The sequence below is a fragment of the Meles meles genome, chromosome 7 (genome assembly GCF_922984935.1).
Source record: "Meles meles chromosome 7, mMelMel3.1 paternal haplotype, whole genome shotgun sequence".
Classification (NCBI taxonomy): Eukaryota; Metazoa; Chordata; class Mammalia; order Carnivora; family Mustelidae; genus Meles; species Meles meles.
In genome coordinates this window covers 10,730,736-10,741,845 of record NC_060072.1, presented here as the reverse complement: position 1 = coordinate 10,741,845, position 11,110 = coordinate 10,730,736, and the positions used below count along the sequence as shown (strand labels likewise).

Sequence of the window (11,110 nt, the reverse complement as noted above, 5' to 3'; positions counted from 1 at the left end):
GCCCCGCGCCGCGCCGCCCCGCGGCGCCCGCCCCCTGCCGCCCCCCCACAGCGCGTCGCACCCCTTCGACTCCGGGGACCCTCCAGGGGGGCGCGGGGCCGACGCGGGGCGGGGGACGGCAGCACGGGTGTCCCCCCTGGGCCGGCGAGTGGAAGGCGCGGGCAGCCGCAGCTCCAAGTGGCCGCGGCTGTGGGCTGTGCCCGAGTCTCCTCCCTTTGGCCGGTCGCAGGTTGGTGGCGGGAGGAGGGGACGGCTTCGGGCGCGGGGAGGGGGCGCCCTGCGCTGGGGCCATGACCGATCCCGGAAGCCCGGAGCCCGAGACCCGGGTAACTGCTGTGGCATCGCGCTTGCCTTTCTTTAGGGGGAGGTCGATCATTGGGGTGTGCGGCGCGGGGTTCCCCCGAGGGGTCTGAGCGGCGTAGGGGGCTGCAGTCTAGGAGGGAAGGCGCGCCCTGAGCATGGCTGTCCGCAGGCCGCCCCGTGGCCTAGGCGTGAGCGGCAGGTGGGAAGCTGGGGTAGGGGGGTGGGGGTGGGGGGTCGCGTCAGCTGGTGTCACCCGAGAGAGCAAGAGGGAGGGGGGAGGACTAATAAAACCCCACAGAGAGGCCAGGGAGACAATGCCAAGTGACCCAGAGGCTCCAAGGGAAGTAACTGGCAAAGAACTTGCTGGAGTGAAACGAAACTAGCCTTGGTCAAGGCCTGCTCCGTGAGCACGTTGCTTCCAAGGTTTTACTGACTTCCCACAATCTTGCGGCGCAGGCCAGAAACTTAAAGACCAGAAAGACAGGCCTAGTGAGTTACCCCAGGGGCTCACAGTGGGGTTGAGACCCCCACCCCCTCGCAGTTGTTAATCTCAGATCTGAAGCCCATGTGGCCTGCCTGCTGCCTTTGTTTACCTGGCTCACTCCCAAAGCCTCATACTTCCAAAAAAAAAAAAAAAAAAAGTCTTTCTTTTTAATGAATCTATTTGATCGTAAATTTGTATCATTACATTTTTTAACAATGGCTGTGTTTCACAACCCCTTCACCTCATACCTGAAAAGGGAACAACTGTTTCCTCCAAGCTGGTGGGCCACCCCTGCTGCCTGCTCAGCGTTTTGTGACATATGCCCGGAATGCTTTTCTCATCTCCCCTCTTTAGAAATTCTTTTTACTCTGAAGTCATCAGATCCTCCCAGGAGATTGGCAAATGCGTACTTTGACAAGCATTTCCGTGGAGAATCTTCTGAACTTTGTGTTTGGCCCTGCCCAGGCTTCCCCTAGTGTAGGTGTGTGTGCTCTTGAGATGGGCCAGGCGTCTACGGCCATACCACCCTGAACGCGCCCGATCTCGTCTGATCTCGGAAGCTAAGCAGGGTCGGGCCTGGTTAGTACTTGGATGGGAGATGGGCCAGGGGCTGTCCCGTGTGACCTGGATTCCTTCACTCGTAGAGCATCTGCAGGGGGCCAGGCCTGGCCACCACCCAAGGGCCCCGGGTCTGCGCCCTTAAGTAACACACAGCCCGCTCTCCCAGACCCTCCTCTGCCTCCTTCAGGCCTATGGGACAACTGCCAATCAAGGTGAGGAGGGGCTGCGGGATGACCTCAGACCTCTGAAGTCCCACCCAATCCTGAAACTAAGATTCTAGACTTGCTGCTGTTCAAAGTTCACCAGTGAGAGTAACTTCTCAGAAATAATGGGATTTTTATTAAGCCATTTTTTAATATATTTTTATTATCTTTTTTATTAAGCCATTTTTAATGATGATTAAAACCAGCCAGTGCAATGCCTTATGATGGCTCTCAGCATTCATTGTTTAATCTCCACTGTAAGAGCTGAAGGTTGGGCACCCACAGATGCTGGAATCACCCCTTAGCCAAAGCCCCCTTGGCGGCCTCCTTATCCTGAAAGTCTAGCGATAGTTTTCTGCGTCCCTGAAACGGTCCTTCAGGAAGACTTCCCATCCCTTCTGCTCCCGCCCTACGCTTGAGGTTGTGGCCCCTCCGTGTTCACACTGAACTCCAGACTTTTCCTCAGTGATGCCGTCCTCTGAGCAGGCCTGTGGCCTGTCTTTACCTGCAGGGCCCAGCAAAATCGAGAGTTTCTCAGTGTCCAGCACAGGGCCTGGCCGAGCTCCGGCTTCAGATCCCGAGGCTGCCTGTGACCAGCTGCGTGAGCAAGGGCAAGGCACTCCCATCTTTAGTCGCCTCCTGCAGAAAACGGGCATCCTCATAGGCCCACTCTAGAGGCTGCCGTGCTGAGCCTGGGGCAGGGCCCACAAAGCACCTGTTCTTTACCACCATCACCCCCCACCATGGGAGGACGGCTAGGTATGGGTGGTAAGGTGGTGCCCTGCTGAAAGGGGAAGGGGGGCTGACCTGCCACTCACCCCCCACTCACCCGGTCACATGTCCCAGCAGAGGGGGTGCCTTTCTCGGACCCGCAGCCCCCGGAGCCTGCACAGTGCTTGCCTGTGAGCGTGTGGAGTCCAGGGTCCGACTGCCTGGTGTGAGGTCTTTAGCCGCCGACCTTGGCCAACTCAGTGCACTTACGTGACCCTCAGTGTTGCCCTCTGTGAAACAGAATGTTGCCAGCTTTCTTGGGGCCACTTGTTCCACTAATTAATTGAGAGCCTACTCTGTCCTGCGGTGTTCTGAGGTATTTTGAGATTAAACGAGGCTTAGGAGTCGGTAAATCCCGACTGCTATCCCCATGAGGCTGCTTGTATAAACGTTTGATGAATGAACGAGAGAACGAATCCCACCAGAGAACTTGGGTGGCACGAGAAGCAGAGCTACACCTCCGGGAGGGGCTGAAACTTGGCCCCTACCTGCCTGGGGTCTTGAGCCGTGTCCCTACCTCCTCCCCACCCCACCTCCAGCCAGCAGCGGTGAAGGGCAAGGGTGCCCTGGAAGGGGTCAGGGTCATCCTGTTGCTCTGTGCTGTGTCTGTGTCCCCACGATGGGGAGCGAAGTCTGCACCTGGGTTCACCTGGGTTCGCCTGGGCTCACCACTGCTGCTTTTCTGTGCTCCCTGGACTCTGCCCTCCCCGGGGCTCCACCGCCCCTGCGGGCTAGGGCCGGCCCCAGCGGTGCAGGCGGTTCCCAGCCATCCGGCCGGCCTCTTCCTCCGTTCCCTCCTGACATTCTCCCTCTCTCCCAGGCCTGCAGCCCCCGTGTCGCCGCCGCCACCATGGCCCCACAGCAGCTGTTCCGCGCGCTCGTGTCAGCGCAGTGGGTGGCCGAGGCACTGAGGGCCCCTCGCGCGGGGCAGCCCCTGCAGCTGCTCGACGCCTCCTGGTACCTGCCCAAGCTGGGCCGCGACGCGCGACGCGAGTTCGAGGAGCGCCACATCCCTGGCGCTGCCTTCTTTGACATCGACCAGTGCAGCGACCGCACGTCGCCCTACGACCACATGCTGCCCAGCGCCGCGCACTTCGCTGAGTACGCTGGCCGCCTGGGCGTGGGCGCCGCCACCCACGTCGTGGTCTACGACGCCAGCGACCAGGGCCTCTACGCGGCGCCGCGCGTCTGGTGGATGTTCCGCGCCTTCGGCCACCGGGCCGTGTCGCTGCTGGACGGCGGCCTCCGCCACTGGCTGCACCTGGGCCTCCCGCTGAGTTCGGGCAAAACTCGCCCCGAGCCCGCCGAGTTCCGCGCCACGCTCGACCCCGCCTTCATCAAGACGTACGAGGACATCAAGGAGAACCTCGAATCCCGGCGCTTCCAGGTGGTGGACGCCCGCGCCGCCGGCCGGTTCAAGGGCACCGAGCCCGAGCCTCGAGACGGTAACACACCTGCACGAAGGGGCGGGCGGTCAGCTGGGCGCGGACCCAGGTGCACCCAGAGCTCTGCCTCTTCCTTGCCTTTAAAGGACATCGCATGGGGTGGAGGCCTGAGATTTGGGTTCTAGTTGCCTCCCTCCTTAAGCTTCACTGGCTTTATTCCTGAAGAGTGCACAGTAGTCCTCGCCCCATCTCCACCCTCACCCGTGTTGCGGGCAGTGACTACCCCAAACTCACTGGGAACCCAGGGCTCCCTGGATAAGAGGGAGAAACCAAACAGCCCTACCCTGATTCTGCGGAAGTAGGGGCGTCTCTGCGGAATCGGAGAGGTGGCAGGCAGGCCCAGTTTGGGAAAAGCCCAAAGGGATGGGGCTTGATCGGGTGTTTACCATCCTGCTGGAGCTGAAGGCAGACAGGAAGGGGAGGAGTCTGGGGCGGAGAGTGAGTAGAACGTCCCTCGTCCCTCGTCCCTCGGAGGGACCAAGGCTTGCGGAGGGCAGGACGGAGAGGGCACTAAAGAGAGAGAGGGAGGGATTGCTGCCCCAGCTGGAGAGAAATTGAATAGAGGTGGTTGCTGGCCTGAGTGGGGGCGGAGCCTATGAGCTGGTTCCCCGGGGAAGGAGACTGCAGGAAAGCCCTGTATCAGGGGGGCGGGGGTCCCCACAAACGAGTGGGTCAATGGCCATGTTGGTGTGAACCTTTCAGTGATTCAGAGAGGTGGGTGCTCTCACTGGACAGGGAGGAGATGGGGTCTCAGGATGGCCACCTTGTTCTAGGTCAGGAGGGGATTTGAGGCAGTTCATTTAACAGCCCTGAGCAACCAGTAATCACCCAGCCTTTTCTCTGCCCGCCTTCTTTGGGGAGGATACAAAGAACTTGCCACTTCCCCTGGGAGCCTGTCCCTGAATTGCCTCCCCCATGCCCCTGAGTCAGGCCTGGGGGACCGTCAGGGTCAAATGTCAAATGAGAACAAATGGGTGAAATGCTCAGCTCCAGGTCTCACACAGAAGGGGCACTAAGAGATGGGACATGACAGAGTGACTGTGTGCTTCTGTGGTTATAACTCTTCCCAGAAGTGCTTAATGCTGCTCGGTCACCTGCAAAGCGGGCTCGTCGGTAAAGTGGGCGGTGATGGGACGCCCCTAGCAGGCTCATCGTGGAGCTGGACTGAGCCAGCGCATGCAAAGGCTGGATCTAGATCGGTGGCGGACATCCCCTCATGGTCATTGTTCCCGCTGCACGGGCTGAGAGCCGACAAGCGTGCCCCTCAGTGAGGGGCCACGTCGGTCGGGCAGTGTAGGGGGAAGCATGCTTTGCTTGGTGGGGATTCAAGGCACAGGGACAGCCTGGCTCTGATGGTGACCAACCCGACTGGAGAGCTTGTTCTTCCTCCTTCCTCCGCGTTGATCTCTATGTGATGTCTCCCAGCAAGCCGCTTCTGCACTGTCGTGGGGAGGCACGGTGCACTCCCACCTCCCCGTGGACTTGGAGCGCTGTCTGTACGCTAAGTCCTGCCAATAGCTACCCATGTGGGTCCGCAGCTCCCTGGAGGAGGGTCCCCCCACTGCAGGGGGAAACCGGGACAGAAGCCACCAGTCTAGAGCCCCACCCCAGAGGCATTCAGCTATTTTTGAATCATGGGCTGTGAGGGTTGATTCTGTTGCAAATCTCAGTTCTTGGCGTGAAAATGGGGGTATTAGTGACACCTGCCTCATAGGGGATGGTAAAAGCAAAGTGATTAGGTTTAAGGGGGGTGACCCTCTTAGTGAACGGCTCTCTAGCCTTGCCCAGGTTCTACGTGCTATGATCGAAGTGATCTTTTGAAAATGGAAGTCTGGTTTCTGCTTGTAGTCATGGTCAAAGCTCTCTGTCTTAATCAAGGCGGTTCCTCTTGGGCCTTAAGCTCCTCTGTGTCTGCACTTTTGCCCAGTGACCTTGAACCCCTCTAAACACCATGTGATTTCCTGCCTCCTCCGATTCCCTCCCCCTTTCCCTAGTCTGGGGTGCTCTCAGGCCCACTGCCCAGACCTGTCTATGTTGACAGACCCCTACTCACTCGCAGCACTTTCTCAGAGAAGCTTCCCTGCCTCCCCGCCCCCATGGCTTGGCGTTAGCAGCACCTGCTCTGGGGCCTCTGTGACTTGGGCAACTGAGAGTCTGTGTGCCTCAGTCTCCTCATCTGTGTAAAGGGTGAGGGCGGGGGGGATGGTCATTTCTGTCCCGTAGAGTTTGGGGGAGGATTAAAGGAGAAGATACAATGGAGAGGCTCTGAATAGTGCACGGCACAAAGTAAGGGCTCAGTCATGTCAAGGATTATTGTTTCTGTTAATATCTTTTATAATGTGTCCCATGACATCCGTAGGGCCTTTGTAACACCGCTTATCCTTGTAATGGATCAGCAATGCCTGTCTACCTTGCGCAATCTGTTCCTTTACTGCAAAGGCCAGGAGTCCTAGCCAGGTGGAGGGCTTGTTTATCTTTGTTCCCCGCCCCCCCCCCCCCCCCCCCGCCACTGTCATGCCCCCAGCACATGGGTGATCAGGAGGCCAGAGGCAGAGTGAGACTCTGGTGGGGTCCGAGTCATAGGTCCCCATTCCAGCCAGGCCTGGCACAGTACCAAGCCTCAGCATGCCCATCTGTAAACTGGGGATGCCTGTAAGTGGTATCTGGGTTTCCTGGGGGTGAGTACTGCGTGGGGTAGTGCGTATGGAGAGGGTTCAGTGCCGTGGCTACCTGGGAGACTCTCGTACTGCAGTGGCCTTTTCTCATACGCCCTTATCCTTATCCCCACCTTCCTGCCGTCCCGCTGCAGGCATCGAACCCGGCCACATCCCTGGCACAGTGAACATCCCCTTCACGGACTTCCTGACCAAGGAGGGCCTGGAGAAGAGCCTCGAGGAGATCCACCGTCTCTTCCAGGACAAGAAGGTGGACTTGTCCCAGCCACTGGTGGCCACGTGTGGCTCGGGCGTCACAGCCTGCCATGTGGCTCTGGGGGCCTACCTCTGCGGCAAGCCCGACGTGGCCATCTACGACGGCTCCTGGGTGGAGTGGTACATGCGCGCGCAGCCAGAGGAAGTCATCTCCGAGGGCCGGGGGAAGACCCACTGAGACTAGGCAGGACGCAGGGAGCGCTGCCCAGCCTCCTTGTTGACTCTGCTCTGACCAAGTGTGCGTTTCTTCCTGCGAGCCAGGTGGCACATTAGAGAGACATCCCCGAGGCCGAGAGTTCCATTGACTTGTGGGCTCCCAGTGGAGGCAGGAGAGAAGGTGGTGCTGGGTACTGGGGGAGGCGGCTGCCCCACACACCGAGCGGGGCCCTCCCTTGTTTCCCTGTTGAGGAAATAAAATAGCCAAGGGCTAAATCTTTCTAACTGGGGGGTCTGCCTGGTGTTCCTGATGAGTCAACGGTTCCAGCATGCCCAGCAAAGGGAGCTCCACGGAGCCCGAGGGACTTGGGGATCCTGTCCCTGCCTTCCAAGCAGGGCAGGAGCCCCAGGACCCTTCCATTCCTGTGAGCAGAGTGCCCCCAGCGGACTGTCTTCCACCACGTAATGCCGGGGGTCTCCCTGCTGGCTTCCGGGCTATTTAAGATGAGTCTTGCTGTGATGGGTCTAGAGTGCCATCCAGAGGCCCACCCAGGTCCACAACACTTCCAGTGTCCAGACAGAGATAGGTCTAAACCGGCAGGAGGCTGTACCGCCCGGAGAAGGCCTGTCCCAGCCCCGCCGGGATGTTCAAGAGAGGGGTTAAGTTCAGCCAGGTTGGAGTTAAGCCACCTGGGTTCCCGTACTTGGAGGCTATCCTCTGGAGCAACGGGGCCGGGGGGCGGGGGTGCCTAGGGGGGATGCCAGGGGGTTTGATCCTTTCTGAACACCTCTGCCCCCCAGGCTTGCCTCCCGTAGAGGCTCTGTCCTCCTTGTATTTGTCCTTTGTACAGAGATGGACATGGTGTCTGAGAAAGCCCCAAGGGGCCCCTGCCTAAAGTTGGGTCACATCTCCCCATCTCTAAGCCCCCAAGGCACCCCTCAGTAGCAAAGAGGCAACATCAGTTGGGAAGAACCCCAGAAGAACAAAACCAGAGAAGACAGTGACTTACCTAAGGGCACATGATGGGTTTACTACCGAGCTGGACCAGACCCAGGTTTCCTGACTCTGAATTTACTCTTCTTTGTACCTGCAATCCCCATCCCACGTCCTCTGACGCTGAGTCACCTCCCAAGTCCATAGCCATGAGGGAGCCAACGGGACAATATCCTGGTTTTCTGGGTGAGAGCTTTAAAGTTGGTTCCAAGCTCTCCGAGTCCATTTCCTCACCTGTAAAAGGGGAAGGACGCATACTTCAGAAGAAGGGATTTCAGACAAAGATTTAGCCAAGAGCTCATGGCAGAGTCCCATTTTTTTTTTTAAAGATTTTATTTATTTTAGAGAGAGCGCGTGCACAAGTGGGGGGAGGGAGAGGGACAAGCAGACTCTGTGCCGAGCACGGAGCCCAACATGGGGATTGATCTCTGGACCCTGAGATCATGACCTGAGCTGAGATCAAGGGGCCTGATGCTTGACCGACTGAGCCACCCAGGCACCCCGGCAGAGTCCCATTTTTCGAGCTCAGGGTTTCTCCACCCCAGTGCGACTGACATTTCGGGGTCGGGGGGAGCATTCTCTGTTGTGGGTGCCGTCCTGTACCTTGTGGGGTGTTTAGCAGCATTTCTGGCCTCTACTTACTAGACGCCAGGAGCACCAGCCAGTTGTGACAACCAAAAGTGTCCCCAGGCATGACCAAATATCCCCTGGGGATGGGGGGCAAAAAGCACTCTGCTGAGAACCACTGCTCTAGGGGCAAATAACAGTTGAGCCCAGCAGTCAGGACAGTGTAGACAGGTAATCCCAGCGTAGAGGGGACCTTGTCTCCCCATCACAAGCCCGTTCCCCTGGAGGCTACATTTAGCAGCCCAGAAGCCTCCCTCCTTTGATGCTCAGATAAGCCTCATTTTTCTCTCTCGGGAAGGGACACATCTCAGTCTCTCCAGGGAGAAGGGTTTGTGTGCAAATGCAGATGAGTTCTGATCTGGCTCCTGTCTCAGCTACCCCGTTCAAGGCTGCCTGACCTTGGACACCATTGAGCCTCTCTGACCTCTGTTTCCTCATCTTTAAAATGGGAGGAATCTCACATCCCTTGCGCACTCTGGGGGTTACATGAGAGAATCCCCCGAAATTGTTGAGCTTGCTGCCGGGCACAGTAACTTCGAGTGCTCCTGTTTTGTTTTGTTTTTTTAAAGTACTATTACTTGGGACGCCGGGTGGCTCAGTCAGTTAAACGGCTGCCTTCGGCTCCGGTCATAATCCCAGCGTCCTGGGATCGAGCCCCACATTGGGCTCCTTACTCAGCGGGGAGCCTGCTTCTCCCTCTGCCTCTGCCTGCCTCTCTGTCTGCCTGTGCACCCTCTCTCTCTCTCTGACAAATAAATAAAAAATCTTAAAAAAAAAAAAAAAAAGGACTGTTACTTAATTCAGCATGCTGAATGCTTCCTGTACTTGCGGCATTGGGGGAGAGGGGACAAAAAATAACTAGAATTGTGTTCCTGCCCTCGAAAAACTTCCCAGCCAGGGAGTGAAACTGGTCAGTGCTATCATTTCCACAGAGAGGGGAGGACTTCGAAGTGGCAACAGACTCACTCTACAAGTGAGAAAAACAAGCTCAGAGAGGTTGAGTGATTTGCCTCAGGGCACACAGCTAGTTTGAGAGAGGGGGGCCTAAATGGAATTAGAAAGCCCCGCTGGGGGTTCTTGTCTTTGGTGGTTTTCCAGATTTGGGGGATCAAGGAGAGAATGGAGGGTCGCTCGGGGTTTGGAAACACAAGTGACAAGCTTGGGGAAGATGGCCAAACGTCTCCCAGCGCCACAAGGAGGAGACACTCTGAGCTACGAGATTTGAGCTAGGGGTTTGGCTAGGTTCCCTTCCCTCATCCTCATCCTCCTCCCAGCCAGGAACCCAGGCAGATCCAAGCTGAGGCTTTTCCTCCCGGGAAAGTCCCAGATGGGTCTGGACAGGTTTGGAGAATGGCCCGGGGCGGGAGAAAGGAAATGGAGCCTTGCCTTTCTAGAATTCCCAGAGCTGCTGTTTAATTTTGAGGCGTTGACTGGGTTCTGCCCTGCCTCTTGCAAGTCTCAACTCCCAGAATGATTAACCACTGGGAGGGGGTGTCCCGGCCGCAGCCAGCGCCCGGACTATCCACCCTGTGTATTCCAGGCAGGAATTCGCCACACTGGACAAGGGTGATGAAATTTTTGTCCACCTGGCAAATATTTGCTGAGCACCCCCCTGTCAGGGACAGCTGGACAATTCCCAACCTTGTCGACCCAGCTGCATGGGAATGTGTGCTCACTCCTTGGATCGTTGCCATGAGGGTTCATGGCCCAAAGCCCGCGCCCCACACGGAGTGGACTGAATAATGCATCAATGTAGTGATTTGCTCCTGGTGCTTGGAATCAGCTCTGCACCAGGCCCCAAAAGGCCTGCCTTCCAGATCCTTCTGGGCGGGGCCTCGGTCATCTAGTCTGAGAAATGGGAGCAAATTCTTGGGGTGACGTCAGGTAAGGTCAAGTTTGGAACAGTACAAGGTGTCACTCTTGCTGGAATAACCCAGCTAGCTATATAAGGACAATGGAGTTTTATTTCTGAGTTTATGGGGGAATGAGTCATTCAGGAGGAGATGGAATTTTTAGGTTACTGAAGCTTTCTAATTTTAAGCACTGGAAGTTTCAACATATTTACCTGTTGGGGGGGGAGGGTGGGTGGAACGTTTTAAACTGAGGGCACCTGGGCTGCCAGTAGACTTGTAGACAGTTCCCTGGTGACTGTCACATTCTTCAGAGTCTCTGCTTGCTTCTAGGTGGGCCCACGCCCTCTGGATAATGAACAAGTTCTTCTGGTGGCTTAATCCACTGTTGAACCCGTCACTCTCATACGTGGGCTGCCAGCAGCTTGCAGGACCCGGATCCCCACTGAATTCAGATCCCTGCTGGAGCCCTAACCCTACCCTCTGTCCATGTCCCCCGTCTCAGTGTACACAGCCACCACCAAGGGGTCACCTGTGCCCAGACCCGGCAGTGAGTCTCCAGATCCTACCTCCCTCGGCCTGTGGAGCTCTACCCTTCTTCCCACGGCCTCGGACCTCTTGCCACCCCACAGCCAGGATACAAAGATGCAGCCCGCCCCATCCACGAACTCCAGCACCCACTTGCAAGACAGGCCTTGGACCAGGATCTGGGGGCGTGGAGACTAAAGTCAGACCCTGAGACGGGGAACTGACCGAGTGGGGAGGGGAGGAGAGACAGACAGACCA

The 11,110-nt window shown here is 57.5% G+C and overlaps 1 protein-coding gene across 5 annotated transcripts; it reads left to right on the top strand.

Moving 5' to 3' along the window:
- Window positions 1–79: 79 nt before the first annotated feature.
- Window positions 80–7,138, top strand: MPST (mercaptopyruvate sulfurtransferase). 5 transcript variants are annotated; one of them, XM_046010888.1, is made up of 4 exons: window positions 220–326; window positions 1,432–1,560; window positions 3,143–3,767; window positions 6,577–7,138. In XM_046010888.1, exons 2-4 carry the CDS (start codon window positions 1,540–1,542, stop codon window positions 6,873–6,875), a joined length of 945 nt encoding a protein of 314 aa, XP_045866844.1. In that variant the 5' UTR covers window positions 220–326; window positions 1,432–1,539; the 3' UTR covers window positions 6,876–7,138. The 5 variants fall into 5 exon arrangements, with proteins under 5 accessions (XP_045866845.1, XP_045866843.1, XP_045866844.1 ...); XM_046010889.1 differs by lacking the exon at window positions 1,432–1,560 and having other exon boundaries at window positions 80–229; XM_046010887.1 differs by lacking the exon at window positions 1,432–1,560 and having other exon boundaries at window positions 205–326.
- Window positions 7,139–11,110: the final 3,972 nt, after the last annotated feature.

What these genes read in the sequence shown, in the direction of transcription:
- MPST (XM_046010886.1), top strand. Translation starts at nt 2,942, where the DNA reads ATGGGGAGCGAAGTCTGCACCTGGGTTCACCTGGGTTCGCCTGGGCTC. An exon ending in CGAGCCCGAGCCTCGAGACG is followed by an intron (nt 3,768 to 6,576) that starts GTAACACACCTG and finishes GTCCCGCTGCAG; the next exon opens with GCATCGAACCCGGCCACATC.